A 19,986-nucleotide genomic window follows, 5' to 3' on the forward strand; every position below is an offset into this window, starting at 1 on the left:
TTAGTCTCTTTTCATGATTTTCTTTGTTTTTTTTTTAATTTTTTTTGAAATAATCTCTAAATCTTGTGCTTTTTTTTTTTAATAATTATGTATTTTTTTTTATTTTTTTTTGTTTGATTGTTTTGTTTTTTTTTTTTTTTTTTTTTTTTTTTATTTTCTAAAAATCTGCCTACTTTTTGCAGCCTTTTTTTTTGTGAAATTCATTTTTCATCGTTTTTTTTATTTTTAGGATTTAGGGGTAGGTTAAGGTAAATAAAATCTAAGATCTGCATGCTCTGTTTTACTCACAATTCAGCTGTTTTAAATAAGGTTTCGTATGAGATTGGCAAACTCTATGATATTATATCGGTCTATTTTTAATTTGGTCTTAAAAAAAGGTTATATTTATTATTTGAATTTGATGAATGAAATCCTAAAATGCTTGTAAAAAAATTTATTATTTTTATAGTTACAAAAAAGAAAATAGTAACTCTCATTATATATATTTTAATGTAGTTATCATGGCCATTTAACTCTTACTGGATTAAAATAAATAATAATAATAATAATAATAATAAATGGTTAAGCTAAATATACTTATGTTCTATTTTTATAGTTATTAAATTTAAATCAAATTGATTGATTGAATTAGTTAATTAATTTAGATTTGTAATTGAATCAAATAAAAAAATAATTTAATGATTGAATCGATGAATCTGAGTGATTCAGTCAATTCAATTATTCAATAATTTTTTTTAGTGTGAGTATAAAGAAGTAAAGTTAAAATCTCATATAAAAAGCCTTTAAAATTAAAATAAATTATACTAAGTAGTTTTTTTTTATTTTAATATTTTTTAATATATACTTAATATTTTATAAATATTAAAAAAATTATATATTTATAAAAATATTTTCGTATTATATTAATTGAATATTTTTATATAAAATTTAAAAATATTATTAAAATTTATTAAATATAATTTAATAAATGTTAAAGTTTTATTTTAAATAATTAAAATTTAATTAATTATATTTATTTATTTATATTAATAAATGATATATTTAATTAATTTTTAATTAATTTATATATATTTAATTGATTCTTAATAACAACGAAAATTTAGATTGCAACCCAATTTAATTTATTTTTTGGCAAATTATATAAAATTAATTTGTGTTTAATTATTATGATTTTTTATAAGTTGAATAGGTTACCATTTTCCTTCAGCAATCCAATAGAATAATCTCTGTGAATAAATCCCAAATCAATGAAAATTGGATCAATGAAGCCAGTGGCGGTGCTGTTCATTGTAGTTTTGGGGCTTTGTGCTTCTGAAGGAATAATAAAACCCTAGCACAAACATCCTCACCTATCTTATCTACTTTGTTACACCAAATCTTTTTAATGGCGGAGAGAGGCGAAGTTAAAGTGATCACCCTAGGAGGAAAGGGTTCGTCTCTCTCGTCCTCCTCCGTCTACGCCGTCGCCACCGGCAAAGCTCAGTTACGTAATGACTCATCGGCGCTCGATAGGTTGCTCTCTGAACAAAACTTTGCGACGCCTCTTAAACCATTCCAAATCCCCTTGCCCAAAATCTTAACACCTCTAGAAATTCGTGCCTCTCTCACCCTTCTCCTCAATAAGCTCCTCCTCCACTCTAATTCGGCCAATATCCGTACCCTTCTTCCTAATCTCATTTCCAAAAGCCTTAATTCGAAATTTGAGACTTGGAATTTCGACTCCATTGATGTGACCCAAGAGGAACGCCTCGTAATAGAGAAATCATCTGCTCATGTGTACGGTGTTTGTTCCATTTTGGACTATGAATCTACGGCTTTGGCCTCACTTGTGGATTCGGTGGCTGCGCTGTCGTGTGAGGCGGCCAAGGCTGACGTGGCTGTGTTTGGTTCCATGGACACCGGAGATGGTTTCGTTGACAAGGAGGGGACTGGGGTTGCCGGAGACATGAAGATGTTGCTTAATGGGTCTAAGCTGGTAGGTAAGGTTCAGAACGAAGCATTTTCTAAGATTCCCAAAATTAATGGGAGACTGAGGGAGGTAGTGAAGTCGGTTCATTCTGTGACACGTATCGCATTGAATTCCCGTGAGGAAGTCTATGAAGGTGATGCCATTCCGGCTGTGTTAGGATTGGCTGCAGCGCTCCAAAAATTGGGAAAGAGTAGTTTGTGTCGGGCGAAAATGAATTTAGACGCAGTGGGAAATGAAAGCCTGAAAACTGGTTTGTTGAGTACGTTTGAGAAGCAATGCCCTAATAAGGATGTTTTAAGGAATGCTTATAAGCTGGTTTTGGATTCAGATTTTGAGGAGGATACTGGGAAATTTGTGCATGAAGTGAATGCTTTATTGGGGACCGTGTGGAGTATTGTTTCCTGGGAGGGGATAACAGCGTTTGTTGCACTTGAGGGTGGAGAATTGATGAGTCAAAAAGGTGTTGAAGAAATTGGAGTGAATGGGAGGGATGTGAATTTGGTAAAGAAGAACGGTGAGAAGAAGAAGAAAAAGGCGGTTTTGGGGAAAGGGACTAGTGTGATTGTACAATTAATTAAGGATAGGTTGCAGCTTAAGGGAGGGGATTCCAGTGGTAGTTTGCAGGCATTGGAAAAATGGGTTCAAGATCTTTTGTTGTTTTTGGATCCAAAAGAACCCGATTTTGATGAACTAGTGCAAAAAGTGAAAGAGATTGTGGAAAGCAATGAAAGTAGAAGACTTCCAAAACTTCCAAAGGTAATAAATTCTGATAATAATTTCACATTTATTAATTCCGCTTTTGGTTCTCGTTGGAGCCCTGTTTTATCATTTTTTTTTATGAAACCTCTTAAATTGAAGTGAATAATGAAATGTTGATGCATGTCTCAGATCAAGTATGGTTTGAGGGTCATATTTAGAATAATGATACTGAGAGAGAGGGGACGCAGGGCTTACGGATAGTGAATAATGCCATTGAATGGAAGTGAGTTTAAATGCCTAGAACAATGAAGGTAAACTGTATGCCGCAAAGATATCAACTCTTCATCTTGAAAACATAATGTCTTTCTTAATAAACCGGGTTTCCCAGCGTCAAGATCAGTTCAAAGGCGCTCAATAGAAAGGCTTTCCAAAGCTAAGGCAGCTTGATGGTTGTTCAACTGTTCATGGATTGTTTATGAAAATTACAGTCAATGGACACAGGGGAGTAAATTATGCATGTAAAGCACTGTTACTCGATTTTTTTTTTGTAAGATTTGTTTCAATGAATTCAGTTTTGCTCCTTGAAAATAGTAAAGGTCAAACAAATTTGAAATAGTGTATAATTTAGATTTTTGTTTTGTGAAATTGTTAAATGTTAATAGATGCTAAAGAGGCTGGTTAAAGCTTATAGGCTTGGTTAAGTCCTCTTTTCCCTTCTTGTTTTTCTTATTCTTCTACCTAGGTTAATCTTTGATCCCTAAATATAACATTTTGAAATGAATGTGTTGTGCTATTCGAATCCAATTCAGGAATGCGTATACTATACGTTATGATGATGGAAATTATTGTTATAGAAACTATAATTGGGAGACAGTTCTGCCTGTCTTGACTTTCCTTGTTTTATTTCAATTATTGTCTGAAGGTGTATTATTATTATTATTATTATTATTATTATTATTATTAGGGGACTCGTGATTTTGCAAAAGAACAAATGGCGATAAGAGAGAGAGCATTTTCAATAATAACAGAGGTTTTCAAGAGGCATGGTGCCACAGCCTTAGACACTCCTGCATTTGAATTGAGAGAGACTCTTATGGGGAAATATGGGGAGGATTCAAAATTAATTTATGATCTTGCCGACCAGGTAAATAACTGTTATTTCTTGATTCAATTGAGCTGATATATAGTTTCTTGTTGCTGTTAGTTTTGACATTGGTTAGTATTTTAATTCATAGTCTGTATAATAGTGTATAGGAGTTGTTAAGTATATATATTTATCCTTTTTATAATTGTTGTCATTATTGTTGCTGATAGATGTATTTGTATGAAGGTTGCAGCCTTTGCAGTGCATTTTTCAAAACAAAGGAAATGAAAAGAGAGGAATGAGGTTTGTTTTTAGGCAAATGGCTTTAGGTCATAGCTCATGCATGTGTCAGGCCCAGTGTTTTGAGGCTGGAAAACATTTAAAATAAATTCCTGATCTATCATAAAGTTTCTTGATTATTAAAATCTCCATTTTGGATAATAATAGAAGACTTATCATTTTTTTTTTTTTATTTTAGTTAAATTGCAATAGGTAGTGTTTTGATTAATCTTTTTCACAGTGGCTTTTTCATATTTGGTTCTTTTTCTTATTGATGAAATTGCTCTCTCTCTCTCTCTCTCTCTCTCTCTGTCTCTGTGTGTGTGTGTGTGTGTGTGTGTGTGTGCACGCTTTGTTCTTAACTCATAGACTGTGTTTGGTTCTTCATGAACTATTTTTATTTAATTGATTATGTTAAGGGGTAAAGTGCAGATAATTATTCATAGTTGTAATATATTTTGTCATACTTTTTTTCCACATGTTGCAGGGTGGAGAGCTTTGTTCTTTGCGCTATGACTTAACTGTTCCATTTGCTAGGTATGTGGCTATGAATGGCATCACCTCCTTTAAACGGTATCAAATAGCTAAGGTGTACAGGAGAGATAACCCATGTAAGGGAAGATACCGTGAATTTTATCAATGTGACTTTGATATTGCTGGCCAATATGAAGAAATGGGACCAGATTTTGAGATTGTTAAGATTTTGACAGAGTTGCTTGATGAGCTAGACATTGGAGATTATGAGGTAATTCTTGCTAGTTGATTTTACCTAACTTTGTTAGCAAATTCTAGAGCTTGAATTTATTGTGGTAGTTGATAAAGCTGATCCTTTCAATGTGTATATTAACTCTTATTGCATATGATTTCAGATGAGAATTAGATGATATGATAAATGCATAAATGTCATGGATTCTTAAAATGATAATGAAATTCGAGTTCTGGATCTGGATCAAAGTTCTATATTATCGGTTATTACTGACCCAGACAAATAAAATGGGTTGATACTTAATAAGTTGTATCGTGGCTGTTCTTTCATTTCTACACAGTTCAGGTTAATGCGGCTAGCATTAGAATCCAACCACATTTGGGGTACCATTAGACTGCGTAAAGGCTGATTCTTCCCATTCCTTTGCTTGTTGTGGTATAGAACTTGCTGGAACTGCTATCTCTGAGTGGTTCATTGCATTTTTTGTTTACTTCTTGGGAGATAATTTTGAGCCATCAAAATAATTTCAGTGCTGATACAAATGTGCATTTTTTTTTTTGTAAAACACATTTTTAATGTGACAGGTTAAATTGAATCATCGGAAATTGTTGGATGGTATGCTAGAAATTTGTGGAGTGCCAGCTGAAAAGTTTCGTACTATTTGTTCAAGTATTGACAAACTAGACAAGCAATCCTTTGAGCAAGTTAAAAAAGAAATGGTAAGAGCTTATGCAGCCAACCTTGATTTGAGTTTTCTAAGAGAACATCCTTCAATAATATATCCTTTCTATTGGTTTAGTGAAAAAAGATTCCTGTTTAAGTAATATATACAGTTCAAAATTGCACCACTTGCTATATATTCTGCTAGATAGTTTGAGCTGAATTTTGTTTATTTGTTTCCAAAATCATTGCCAGGATATCAATTATCAAAATCAATCTATTATCATTTTTCTTCTAAATTTAATAGAACTTTGTGTATGTCTTTAACATGATTGTATCATTTGAAAGTTTCCAAAAGCCTTTCTGGAATTTTATTTTTGAAGTTAAAGGAGTTGATAAATTTCTGGAATTATATCACATGACTTTGCACTATTGGTCTATGGTCTCTGAGTTCTTGGGGCAAATTTCCTGGGGCATCAGAGAGATATAAATGAAAGTGCATCACATCATGTATTTTATTGGACTTGATAATTCTTGACCTTCGTTAACCATGCAGCTTCTCTCTCTTAGATCGCCTTAATTCTTTCGAAACAATCTACTTAAAACCTAAAACTTCAATCAGTGGTTAGTCACAAAAAGTGCATAAATATTAGACATAGCAGAAGTGAGGCCCTTTACCATGAAGATTCTTGGGTTGAGTCATGTGTTAAGTAGATGAATTAATTATTGATGATTTGAATGGGTATATGATATCCTATAAAAAGCCTCCATATTTTTGGTTCCTTGGAATTGTGCCAGTACAACTTTTAATTTCCACAAGGAGGCATTGAACCATTTTGAGTTTATTCTAATGATCAGTTAATTTTCATACTTCATTCATATCATTTTCTTATGTCATCAAATATTTAAAATCATATTCCTTGTCCTATAATTATTATGTAATATATACTTTGTTTTCTCTTAATTGAATGATGATCTTATTTCATCGGTTTTCTTCTTTTAATGGTGTATTTTAAAATGTCTGGAGGTTGAGGAGAAGGGATTAAATGTTGAGACAGCAGACAAAATCGGCACTTTTGTCAAGGAAAGGGGACAGCCTAAGGAATTATTATCAAAGCTTAAACGGGAGGGCAGCAAGTTTTTGGAAAACACTTCTTCTAAACATGCATTGGATGACTTGGAAATTTTATTTGATACTCTGGAAAAGTCAAGGTGCATTGACAAAGTGGTTTTTGACTTGAGTCTTGCTAGGGGGCTTGATTATTATACCGGAGTCATATTTGAAGCAGTTTTTAAGGGGACTACACAGGTAAAATTCCATTCATGCCTCTGGATATCTCTGTGTTAGTTTGCTTTGTCTTAAATGTTATTTTTATTATTTTTCGTTTTAGTGTAATGCATGAGGAAGATTTTGGCAAAAATTATGATCTGTGAGTTTTGTTATTGGATTGTAGTTAAATCAGTCAAATGGAGAACCTGTAGTTCATGTAGAACTGTTGGTAGGAAATGGATGTATGGAACTGGAAGAAATATAGAAATAGGAATTTGTTTTGTGATTTTTCTTAATTGGATTAGTGTTCCTAATTAGATTGGGATTCTTAATTCCTAAATAAATTGAGATCCTTAATTCCTAATTAGATATTTAGGGTTGTACAAGCACTATATATAAGTCTTGTTATTTTCATTATTTTTCAGTTTTGTGATGACAATTTTTATTAGATTAATATAACTTTGAAAATTAGTTCTCGTTTCAAGGATGGGTCCTTGATTTGTTCTTTGATCTTGTTCTTGGTTCTACATCAATTTGTGTAGATCCATCTCCTAATGGTAAGGATTTTAGGAGACCACAAACCTATTTTAGGAAGAAATATAGAAATAGGAATTGTAGGGATTTGTGATTGTATATTCTTAATTGGATTAGGGTTCCTAATTAGATTGGGATTCTTAATTCCTAAGTAGATTGGGATCCTTAATTCCTAATTAGATATTTGGGGTTATACAAAAACTATATATAATTCTAGTTATTTTCATTATTTTTGGGTTTTGTGATGACAATTTTTATGAGATTAATTTAACTTCAAGAATTAGTTCTCTTTTCAAGGATTGGTCCTTGATTTGTTCTTTGTTCTTGTTCTTGGTTCTACATCAAATGTAATTCTAAGAAGGACCAGATTCAATGCCAAGTGATTCATAAAATTGCTGAAATAGGACCGGGTTTAATGGTCAACCTCACTAGAAAGATAAAGGTACTGCGGCCTGGGTATGTTCCAGGTTCTGAATATTGTGCAAGAAAGTTCTAATACTTTTAACAGTATGTTGTATTTTATTGATGTGATGGAATAAAACGAATGAATCAGTGATTGCAATTTCTCCTGTATCTGTGATTTCATAAATGATGTTGAAATCCCTTAAAACAGAATGACCTAATCTGAGGATCTGATTCAAAGAGGTGGACTTCTCATGTATTTTGTAAAATTCTTATTTTTTTTCCTACTGATTTGATATCCCTTTTCAATCTGACATTGAAACTTTTTAGTTCTGAACTCGTATCTCACCCATATAATTGTTTGCCTGACTACTTCAAAAGTACTATGGTTCTGTTTCACACAAAAATTATGTAGTGGTATACTTTCTTCAATGAGCACTTTCAACTGGCCCTGCATCTTGTTTCTGCATCAAGCATTTGCATTCATCCTCTCTAAAGAAACTATTCTATTCATAATAGAAGGCACTTTAAGAAAGTCGTGGTGTAACATCTACAATTGTATCTAAGGCTGGCTCCATCTCCAGTTCTCCACCTGCTTATATGTGGCAATTGAAAAGTCAGTGGCAAGTGGTGTAGCGATGTTGACAATGACTGTTGAGATTGGTTGAGGTGGTGATTTTAGTGGTAGTGGTTATAGGTGATACTTGATGCATGCGGCTGTTGTAAAATTGTAGCTGTAACGATCGGGAACCAACCACTAGAGGAATTGTCCGCTTTGGCTATAAGCCTCACGGTTTTGTCCCATAGGTGGAATGGAGAACTTCCCAGGAGGTCACCCATCCTAGGATTTCTCTCAAGCGAGCACGTTTAACCCTGGAGTTCTTCCAACTCTCCAGGCCATTCCACCAAAAGGCGCTTCTAGTGATTAGTTCCCCCATCTTATATATCATTACTTTTGAGCCCAAGACCATCTCCGTGCTTTGCCGATGTGGGATTTGCCTAAGGGACCTTTCTCCCCTTTCGGGACTCGGCCCGCCGAGGTTTTCCCACCATCGCCCAAGAGGACACGCAAGCGCTCGATACCAATTGTAACGATCGGAACCAACCACTAGAGGAATTTTCGCTTTGGCCATAAGCCTCACGGTTTGTCCCATAGGTGGAATGGAGAACTTCCCAGGAGGTCACCCATCCTAGGATTTCTCTCAAGCGAGCACGTTTAACCCTGGAGTTCTTCCAACTCTCCAGGCCATTCCACCAAAAGGCGCCTCTAGTGATTAGTTCTCCCATCTTATATATCATTACTTTTGAGCCCAAGACCATCTCTGTGCTTTGCCGATGTGCAAAGCACGAAGATGGTCTTGGGCTTAAAAGTAATGATGTGCAAAAGCACGGAGATGGTCTTGGGCTTAAAAGTAATGATATATAAGATGGGGGAACTAATCACTAGAGGCGCCTTTTGGTGGAATGGCCTGGAGAGTTGGAAGAACTCCAGGGTTAAACGTGCTCGCTTGAGAGAAATCCTAGGATGGGTGACCTCCTGGGAAGTTCTCCATTTCACCTATGGGACAAAACCGTGAGGCTTATGGCCAAAGCGGACAATTCCTCTAGTGGTTGGTTCCCGATCGTTACAATTTATATATATATATAACTATACATCCACATGCACCTCGTCCCGTCCCTGTTCATATAACAATTGAAGCGTCCATCGGCAAAGCACGGAGATGGTCTTGGGCTCAAAAGTAATGATATATAAGATGGGGGAACTAATCACTAGAGGCACCTTTTGGTGGAATGGCCTGGAGAGTTGGAAGAACTCCAGGGTTAAACGTGTTCGCTTGAGAGAAATCCTAGGATGGGTGACCTCTTGGGAAGTTCTCCATTCCACCTATGGGACAAAACCGTGAGGCTTATGGCCAAAGCGGACAATTCCTCTAGTGGTTGGTTCCCGATCGTTACAATTTATATATATATATATATATAACTGTACATCCACATGCACCTCGTCCCGTCCCTGTTCATATAACAATTGAAGCGTCCCACCGTCCCCGTTCATGTATATATATATGTATATAAATAAAAGTTATTATATTTTATTATTATTTGATATTTTCTTTAATATTTTGGGTGTGTAGGAGATTTGAATATTCAATCAGTCAGTTGAAATTGTCTCTCTTCCATTAAAATAACTATTGTCTTGGAGGTTCCAGGTGAGTGGTAATTATAGTACATGGCACCGTTTTTGTCCCTTTTAAAATTTCTTAGCATTAAGTTTGTTATTAAATGAAATTTTAAATCAATATTTTAACAATGATTTTATATGTGATTTTCTAGAGTTTTATTTTATTATTGAATTTTATTTCGATTTTGATTAAATAATTGATTTTGCCAATTATCTCTGCATTAGACCTATTAGGATTCCGGGAACAGGCCTTTAATGTATTTATATTGATTGATATTTGACTATAAAATTTACCGATGTGTTACTGAATTGATTTGAGATTGATTTGATTTTATTGAATCAATTTGAGATTGATTTGATTTTATTGAATCAATTTGAGATTGATTTGATTTTATTGACTCTCTGAAACTATTGAAATACATTATTGGAATTGCACTATCAGTTATTATTTGCTATCTGAAATTTTTTATTGATTTTGATTGATTTGTACAAATTGATTTTCTGTTTTGAATTGGTACCTGTGCCCAGTATTTGTTTCTGTTATCTGGCCCCGCCGTGTGGACTATCACGGTATTAGGTTGCATTGTCGAGTCATGCATCATTGCAGTTTATGGTTTGCATTAGTATCATATGCATTGATATCTGTGAAGGAGGAGGAAGGTATCTGATATCTGGTAGCGCGCTTACCATCTAGCCTTTGGTGATGTGGGGTATCATCACCCTGGTGCACTACCATAAAATTTTTATTGAATGAATTTCTTTTATATATATATGTTTTATGAAGTTATTTTATTAATGATTTTGACAGCATGAGCATGATTTTATTGAATAGAAAAATTATTGTGAAATTAATCAAGCGTCTGCCTGTTCCTATTCCGTTGTGTGCTATAATTATCATTCACTGAGCATCTAGCTCAAACCACGTTTTCTCTGCATTATCCGCTTTGATCGGTAGAGAATTCGCAATGATCAAAATATTCAGTCCATTTTCTGGAAAGGGACAACTTTGATTTGTTCTCATGGTATGCCCGAATTCATGTTTTCTCGGGCTAATAATTAGTTTAGTTTATTGAACAGTTTAAGTTTTTATTGAAATCTGTAGAGACTCCGCAGTTTACTTATGGGATATTTATGATGTTTATTCAGCATTTTGTCTATTTGGATTTTGTCTATTTTTGGGATTAGTAAATGACAATATATTCATTCAAGATACTCTGATAAGGCTTGCATGATTTAAGAATACTTAAATTATGTGCCGGTCACAGTTCAGAATTTTGGGTCGTGACAAAGCTGGAAAGGTCCCTTAGGCAAATCCCACATCGGCAAAGCACGGAGATGGTCTTGGGCTCAAAAGTAATGATATATAAGATGGGGGAACTAATCACTAGAGGCGCCTTTTGGTGGAATGGCCTGGAGAGTTGGAAGAACTCCAGGGTTAAACGTGCTCGCTTGAGAGAAATCCTATGATGGGTGACCTCCTGGGAAGTTCTCCATTCCACCTATGGGACAAAATCGTGAGGCTCATGGCCAAAGCGGACAATTCCTCTAGTGGTTTGAGCTCAATCGTTACAATTGGTATCAGAGCCGCTCGCGTGAGGTCCCTTAGGCAAATCCCACATCGGCAAAGCACGGAGATGGTCTTGGGCTCAAAAGTAATGATATATAAGATGGGGGAACTAATCACTAAAGGCGCCTTTTGGTGGAATGGCCTGGAGAGTTGGAAGAACTCCAGGGTTAAGCGTGCTCGCTTAAGAGAAATCCTAGGATGGGTGACCTCCTGGGAAGTTCTCCATTCCACCTATGGGACAAAACCGTGAGGCTCATGGCCAAAGCGGACAATTCCTCTAGTGGTTTGAGCCCAATCGTTACAATTGGTATCAGAGCCGCTCGCGTGTCCTCTTGGGCGATGGTGGGGCAAACCTCAGCGAGGACGCTGAGTCCCGAAAGGGGGGGAGAAAGGTCCCTTAGGCAAATCCCACATCGGCAAAGCACGGAGATGGTCTTGGGCTCAAAAGTAATGATATATAAGATGGGGGAACTAATCACTAGAGGCGCCTGGAGAGTTGGAAGAACTCCAGGGTTAAGCGTGCTCGCTTAAGAGAAATCCTAGGATGGGTGACCTCCTGGGAAGTTCTCCATTCCACCTATGGGACAAAACCGTGAGGCTCATGGCCAAAGCGGACAATTCCTCTAGTGGTTTGAGCCCAATCGTTACAATTGGTATCAGAGCCGCTCGCGTGAGGTCCCTTAGGCAAATCCCACATCGGCAAAGCACGGAGATGGTCTTGGGCTCAAAAGTAATGATATATAAGATGGGGGAACTAATCACTAAAGGCGCCTTTTGGTGGAATGGCCTGGAGAGTTGGAAGAACTCCAGGGTTAAGCGTGCTCGCTTAAGAGAAATCCTAGGATGGGTGACCTCCTGGGAAGTTCTCCATTCCACCTATGGGACAAAACCGTGAGGCTCATGGCCAAAGCGGACAATTCCTCTAGTGGTTTGAGCCCAATCGTTACAATTGGTATCAGAGCCGCTCGCGTGTCCTCTTGGGCGATGGTGGGGCAAACCTCAGCGAGGACGCTGAGTCCCGAAAGGGGGAGAGAAAGGTCCCTTAGGCAAATCCCACATCGGCAAAGCAAGGAGATGGTCTTGGGCTCAAAAGTAATGATATATAAGATGGGGGAACTAATCACTAGAGGCGCCTGGAGAGTTGGAAGAACTCCAGGGTTAAGCGTGCTCGCTTAAGAGATATCCTAGGATGGGTGACCTCCTGGGAAGTTCTCCATTCCACCTATGGGACAAAACCGTGAGGCTCATGGCCAAAGCGGACAATTCCTCTAGTGATTTGAGCCCAATCGTTACAGTAGCCGAGTCTTTAGAATATTGTTGTTTGATTTGGATTTTTTTTTGTTGGGAATGGTGTCAAAAAAAAAAAAAGAAAAAGTAAAGGTATTGAGAACTGGCTTGGATCAAGTTGGTTAATGTTGCATTTTGAAGCTGTCCAGCAGAGAAAGAGGGTGTGAGAGATGGGCTCAACATTCTTCTTCTTCTTCTTCTTCTCTTCTTTTTCTATTTTTTGTTTTTTTTTTTTTTTGAGAAAGTTTATTCTAAAAAAAAGAGAAAAAAAAAAGGGAAAAGAAAGGTTCTGTAAACCAACATAGAAATATCAAATTACTAGTCTTGAATGGTGACTCTCCAACTGAAACATGCTTGATACTTGATAGCGGTGCCTAATTGCGACGCTATAGTTAGTCAATGACCATAGCTTGGTTTACAATTTTATTTTTTCTTTTTTATTTATTTATTTATTTTTATGATCATGAGATAGACCTGAGTTTAGTTACAGGAGTTGGGATATCCTTTGATCAGACTGGGTTTATATTATATTTTAGTGTGAAGATAAATGCTTAAAAAGTCTGCAAATTATGCAATAAAAATGTAGTTGAATTTGATAAATAAAAAGATCGTCTTATTAATCTCACTCTTACAAACCTCTTTTCTCTTTATTTTTATTTATCCAGTCAATAATGCAACAATGCAAGCATAGTTATTAAAGGCTCAAGGCGCACTAAGGCGCCAAGGGGCCAAGCCTAGGCGCAAGGCAAAGGTGCACGCTTGAGCGAGATGAGGCGCAAAAAAAAAAATAATAAAAAAATAAAAGTAAAATAAATATGAATATCCCATGAAATTTCGAATAATATAAAACTAAAAATAATAATAATCAATAAGCATTCAAGTACTAAATTATTAAAACTTTAATAGTCTTTTAATCTTTCATAACTAAAGTTAAGAAATTATAAAGTAACTATATTTTCATCATCTTTTTCTACAGCTTTATCCTCTTAATATTCATCTTCAAAATCAATATTTTCATCATTTCCCTTATCTTTAAGAACTAAAGGAGTATTAACTTTTTTTTTTTTGAAAAAGATAATGAGTGGTAGTGTTTATAATGAAAATATGAGAGGTTTGTAATCCTGAGTATGTTAGTTTGATGAGATTTTGGTGACTAGTTATCACCAACGATATTAATTTTGAAAACTTCTAGATCAACAAATTTTGAATTGGGTGATAGTGCTTTTTGTCAATGGAAGTACTCGCCGAATGTAGAAATAAAAAAGACGTGTTTTTTTAGCCTTGCGCCTGGAATAAGGCGAACACCTAGCTGCATAAGGCGAGGGCTTGGTGAATGTTGACCACCTTTTTCCTGTAGAGGCGCTAGTATTGGAGCCTGAGGCACGCTTTTAATAACTATGAATGCAAGTGTAGCTCGTGTGATTTTATTCCTAGAATTATATGGTTGTTGATTAACTTCTAACTCAGGTTGGTTCAATTGCTGCTGGAGGACGATACGACAACCTTATAGGAATGTTTGGTACAAAGCAGGTTCCAGCTGTTGGGGTCAGTCTTGGAATTGAGCGAGTATTTACTATAATGGAGCAACTTCAAAAGGACCGGAACCAGGTGATAAGGACATTTCATGTGACTTCTGTACATGTCTGATATATTAGATGATATGTTACTGTTTTAAATTATGAATTCTTCACCTGTAGCCCAATTGTTATGCAAAATTTTTAGAAGCTGGTATTTTGAATTCATGTTAGTCAATTGGCAAGTAAACCCTTATCATGCAAACCTTCTTTGGCCCCTAATTTTTCTTTTGCAGTAAAAAAATAATAACTACCTTAATTTTAAGTAAAAAAACAATAACTGCACCTTTGGATTGATGCCACTGAAAAAAATATTAACTACATTTGTCATCCCCATTTGTGTGTTAATGCCCAAATGGTCAAAAAGTTGTTTGCCTTTTATTTTAGGTATTCAAGAGTGAAATCACATCTGACTTTGTTGGATGGAATGCTATTTTTAATGTAATTTAAAATAAGATTAGGCGTGCTTTTCATTCGCCTCTGACTAATGTCTATGCTCTGGAAATAAGTAAACTATCACTAACAGAATTTATTTGATTAATGTTTAGAATTGCCATAGGCAAAAAAGTTGCCAAATCTTTAGTTTTTTCCTAAGAAACTTGTTCAGAGATTTACTCCATTCTTGTATAACAAATTGAAACTGATGAGCAGTTGTTCTTTTGGGTGTTGGCAGACAACGAGACCTACTGAAACCCAAGTTCTGCTGAGCATACTTGGGGATAAAAGTAAACTATCTTTAGCTGCAGAGCTTGTCAGTGAGCTATGGAGTGCCATGGTGAAAGCAGAATACGTTGTGAGTACCAGGTTTAGTAAGCATATTGATCGTGCCAAAGAGTCAAGAATTCCGTGGATGATACTTGTAGGTGATAAGGAGCTAGAGAAAGGGATTGTAAAAGTAAAGAATCTTGAGACCACAGTCGAAGAAGAAGTTCCTAGAAGTACATTTGTTGAAGAAATTAAGAGACGGTTGAACCTTTGAAAATCTCATCTGGTAGACACAAAACCTGAGCCATTGTTACCGAAGCATTTATAATTTTGTGGATGTGGTGGGCAAAGGTATCGACACCAAAAGCCCAAAATGAATATATTTTTTTTAATTTTTAATATATATATATTTTTTTATGTTTAATCTTCTCTATTATCTTAATTGGATGGTATATCAAAAGCTCCAAAAGAATAGGTTGTACTACTCCAATTATGAGAATCGATGTGCTGTTAAATACGATTTGACAAAAGAATGATTGTTACGTTATAGTTGAAATTTGAAGTGAAGGCTGCTGAGTGATGGGATTTGTTTGTTCGTTCTGTTTACAGTTTATTTGATTGGCATTTTCCTTTTTTTTTTTTTTTGAATATTAGCATTGATTTTGCAAAAATTGACATTTTCAACTTTTTTCTATGCATATTAGAAAATGAGAAATGTTTTTCAACTTAAAAAAAGCATTATATATTTTTAAAATGTGATTTTATTTTTGAGAAACTACTTTGTTTAAGAAAAATGGTGACTAATTTTACACTTTTTTTTTTTATTTACTATATCTCTTTTCTATGTACATGAATTAAGTTGATTTCTTCGGTAGCACTTTAATTAGAATTTTTATTTTTTAATAAAATTAAATTCACTTTGATATTTCTCACCTCTCTCATGTCTTTTGCTACTCTCTTGCATCCTTTTCCTCTCTTTGGATGACCTAAACACAAAATCAACGCACCATGCAAATCTACTTTTTAGTCTTTCAAACGCTGAACATGGACAATGAAAGGGGCACGAAAGGAATGGCTAGTAGGAGAGATACGTTGGCCACTAAAAAAAAAAGAATCGATTGCTAATTAATTTAGTAATCAATTCAATCTGTTGCAATGAAACTGGTTATAAATGGTAATTGATAATCAACTCAATTGCTAAATTGAATTTAAAAAAAAATTAAAATATTTAGTAAAAAAAAATGAACTTTTAGTAAAAAAAAAACTATTCATTGCTATTAGCAACCTACTTAGCAACCGAAATCGGTTGTTTGTTAATAGTAATTGAAATATAATTAGTTATAAAAAATTTGACATCTTTAATTTTATAATTTTATAATCATTTTATAAATCAGTTGCTATTTGCAAACTGATTTAACAACCGAGAAGTATGTTGCTAAAATGTTTTAAAAAATAAAGTTTCAAATAACAAATAAAAATTCAAACAAATAAAATTTTCAAAAAATTATTAAAATAATAAATTATTAATGAAAAATTAACATTAAAAAATCAATATAAAAATATTATCAAAAAAATTACTAATAGTAACTAATACTAAAAAAAATTAAATATAAAAAGATATTTATAAAACAAATTACTAAAAAAATTAATATACATATATATATATATATATATTATAACAAAAAATTACTAAAAATTAATACCACAAATAATTTACTAACAAAAAATATATTTGTACAAAAATTTTATTTTATGCAAAAAAAATTAAATAAAAAAGATGAGAAAGAAAATAGATGAGAAAGAAAAAAATGATAAAAAAGAAAATATACGAGGAAGAAAAATATAATGAGGAAGAAAATAGATGTGAAGAAAATATATTGAAAGGAAAAAATGATGAATAAAATAGATGAGAAAGAAAAGATGACGAAGAAAATGAGAGAAAAGAAAAGAAAGAGAAAAAAAGGAAGAAAGAGAAAAAATGAGCAATGGTTTATATAAGCGAATTAGCAACTTATTTAGCAACCGATTTCACAACAATTGTTGGTTATTAATTTTTTTAAAAAATTTGGTAGGAATTTTTGGGAGGAAAATTTTATAATTTATTCGCAATCAGTTGTAAAAATTGGTTGTTGTTAGTAATCAATTTGTAAATCGATTGCAAATCAAAAAACAAAATAAAAAAATAGGCAAAAATATTTAGGGGAAAAATTTTGCAACTGTAAATCAGTCACAAATCAAATAAAGAAAATTAAAAATTAGGCGCGAAATTTTGAGAGGAAATTTTGCAACCGATTCCTTATCAGTTGTAAAATCAATTGCTAATAACAATCGATTTTATTTAGTTGTATAAATTGATTACTGTTAACAATTGATTCGCAAATCGGTTGCAAATAAAAAACTATTGGGTGAAATTTTTTGGATGGGAAATTTAGTAATTGATTTGCAGTTAGTTACAAAAATAGATTGTTATTAACAACCGATTTAAGTTGGTTACTAAATTTTGGAGCCCATTAAAATAGTTTTTTGATTTAGTAACTGATTCTTAAATCAGTTGCTATCAATAACCAATTTAGCAACTAATTTATAGCAACTAATTATAAAATCAGTTGCTAATCGTGCATTTAAGGTTTTTCTAATATCGATTAACAACTGATTTTATTACACCTTACCCATCTGTAAGGCATAACATGATCCCGTAGTATACCTAATAAATTATCAAACTTCGTCTACCGATAATCTATTAAATATGCTATAGGGGATTTTAACGTATCAAAGTCATTTTATAGGCTTAGTGTGGTGATAAAAGGATTATCAAAGTGTCTTTGATTTAATTGAGTGATATAAAATTTATTTAGGAGTTAATATGTATTTTTAAAATTTTGTGAAAAATCCGCATGGTGACGATTAAAAATACAATAAAATAGTTCTTCTAAACCTGTGAAAATCAATTTATAAGAATGTATCATCCACAATTCAAACCCAATCAAACTCAAGTCATCTCTTTTAATCATTCAATACCAAGAAGTGTGTTTTTTTCATATACAGATCAAAATAGAGGTTCTTACATACAAACCAAAGGTAATAAAATATTATTACAATTTTGTTTATACAACTGCTCATTTGTCTTTATATACATACAGATTAATTTATATTAAAATGAATTTACAAAAGGGTATACCTAAGATATATATCCGAAGCTAGGTCTAATACTGCTCCACACTGCTCACTCTGTAGCTCTTTCTTTCTTCTTACCTACGACAGCATGAAACAGCTATCGCTGAGCATAACACTCAGTTGTGCACAACTAAAAATTAAAACTCACTATAAACATAGTTTATCAATTGGTAAACAAGAGTTTAAAATATTCACAATTCCATAAATCACAAAACTAATACCAACATTTTCAATGATAATTTATAAAAGTAATTTCAAACAACAATATTGTCAACAATTCACACAGCTACGGTCATGACACAAAATTTTCAATTAATGCCGTGTTGTACACCACGACAAAGCAATCTACAACCTCACTAACCGAAATTGATGAGGGAGGTGGCTAGCTAGCTATATGAGTACTCATCCGAACTCAACCTCAACTGGTAAGCCAGAGAGGGAGGAAACATAATCAAACTCAACCCCATAAATGGGGGAGCAACACAATAAGAAATTGTCATGCCAAGTGTGGTTTCAAAACAATCCAAATAATTTCATTCAAAGAATTTCATTGCAAATAAGCAATCACATTTCATTCATAAATTTCCCCTTGTACGGTTGGCAATACACAAGTTCTCAAATTAAAATTCTCAATGCAATAAAAATCATAAATCATTCATATAAGCTTATTCAAATCAATTTCCAATTGAAAAATAAAGAAATAGGATTAGTTGTGCACAAACCATATGTGAATCTTCTTTTTCTTGACTCAATTCTCCTTATCCTTCAAAGTCTCATTTTCTACTGAAAATACACAATTAAAGTATTTTAATACTCCTCCCAATTATCTTTAATAACTACTCAAATAAATGCTTAATGCATCCCTAAGTAAATTTTGAAATTTCATATGTTCTAGGTTCAGAGCAGTTCTAGACTCTGATTTTGTAACCCCATTTCAACTTAGTTTTAGTCATAATTTGGCAAAGTATTCTCATTGAATTTTTTCCTCTATGTATTAGTTTTATTTTCCAATTTGAATCACTCAATTTGGAGTTTTGTAGCTCTAGTTATAGTCAATTTACTAAGTATTGGTCCAGTAACCAATACTATTTTAGAACGGGGCAGACTCTGAAACTCAACTTTGTTAAGCTAATTGGATAAGTTACAGTCATAATTTGCTTGGTGTTCTTCATATGAGTTGTTCTCCTATGTCTCATGGTTACAAAGGTTCAAGAATCACTAAATTTGAAGTTGTGTATGGTAAGTTATGGATAATTAGCCAACTTAGACTCATAAATCCTACAACTCCAGAATTCTAGGTTTTAGGTCAGCTTTGCAATTAATATTTAAGGGTCTTACACCCAAAATTTGAGTAAGGTTTCTAAACCAAAGTTGTAGCCCTAATTCTTAGTTTTCAGATCATTTTGAATCATCCCATTTGGAATTTTCTAGTGAAAGTTATGGTCTAATTACTGTCCTAGGGTCAAATGGTAGAAACTGGTTCCAGTGCAGGAATTTCAGATTGGGAATTCCTGACTTCTCCTAACCATTTCCCTAAGTTACTTTTGGATCTGGGTTTTGATCAAAACATGAAATTTTTAGTTCTATGTCTTATGAGAATTTTGGCTTTAGAATCACCTAATTTTCATTTTTGTAGCCCCAGTTATGGCAATTTTGCCAAAACTACTCGGATAGATAATTGTCCAAAATTTCCAGGTTTGTCTAGAATCAGGGTAGATTTGCTAGACTAAATTTGTCTAGCAATTTGATCAACTTAGGGTCATAATTTGGCTCTATGGTCCCCATGAAAATTGTTCTTCTATTTCTTAGTTTTCCATTGGTTCAAGAATCAGGTCAATTGGAGTTTCTTAGTGTGAGTTATGCCTAATTTACTAAGCATTATTCATTTGGTCATTTT

At 33.7% G+C, this 19,986-nt stretch overlaps 1 protein-coding gene across 2 annotated transcripts; it reads left to right on the top strand.

The window, feature by feature from the left end:
* Positions 1–1,253: 1,253 nt before the first annotated feature.
* Positions 1,254–15,510, top strand: LOC110631587 (histidine--tRNA ligase, cytoplasmic-like). Of its 2 annotated transcripts, XM_021779461.2 has the most exons (7): positions 1,260–2,725; positions 3,633–3,812; positions 4,519–4,776; positions 5,322–5,456; positions 6,425–6,706; positions 14,104–14,244; positions 14,884–15,510. In XM_021779461.2, exons 1-7 carry the CDS (start codon positions 1,385–1,387, stop codon positions 15,187–15,189), a joined length of 2,643 nt encoding a protein of 880 aa, XP_021635153.2. In that variant the 5' UTR covers positions 1,260–1,384; the 3' UTR covers positions 15,190–15,510. The 2 variants fall into 2 exon arrangements, with proteins under 2 accessions (XP_057987442.1, XP_021635153.2); XM_058131459.1 differs by lacking the exons at positions 14,104–14,244; positions 14,884–15,510 and adding an exon at positions 13,302–13,367 and having other exon boundaries at positions 1,254–2,725.
* The last annotated feature ends 4,476 nt before the right edge of the window (positions 15,511–19,986 follow it).

This window comes from Hevea brasiliensis, chromosome 12 (genome assembly GCF_030052815.1).
Source record: "Hevea brasiliensis isolate MT/VB/25A 57/8 chromosome 12, ASM3005281v1, whole genome shotgun sequence".
Taxonomy (NCBI): domain Eukaryota; kingdom Viridiplantae; phylum Streptophyta; class Magnoliopsida; order Malpighiales; family Euphorbiaceae; genus Hevea; species Hevea brasiliensis.

Bases quoted from the DNA above. Each gene is read 5' to 3' on its own strand.
- LOC110631587 (XM_021779461.2), top strand. From the start codon at position 1,385: ATGGCGGAGAGAGGCGAAGTTAAAGTGATCACCCTAGGAGGAAAGGGT. The intron at 3,813-4,518 runs GTAAATAACTGT...CACATGTTGCAG, and splicing joins TTTATGATCTTGCCGACCAG to GGTGGAGAGCTTTGTTCTTT. The intron at 4,777-5,321 runs GTAATTCTTGCT...TTAATGTGACAG, and splicing joins TAGACATTGGAGATTATGAG to GTTAAATTGAATCATCGGAA.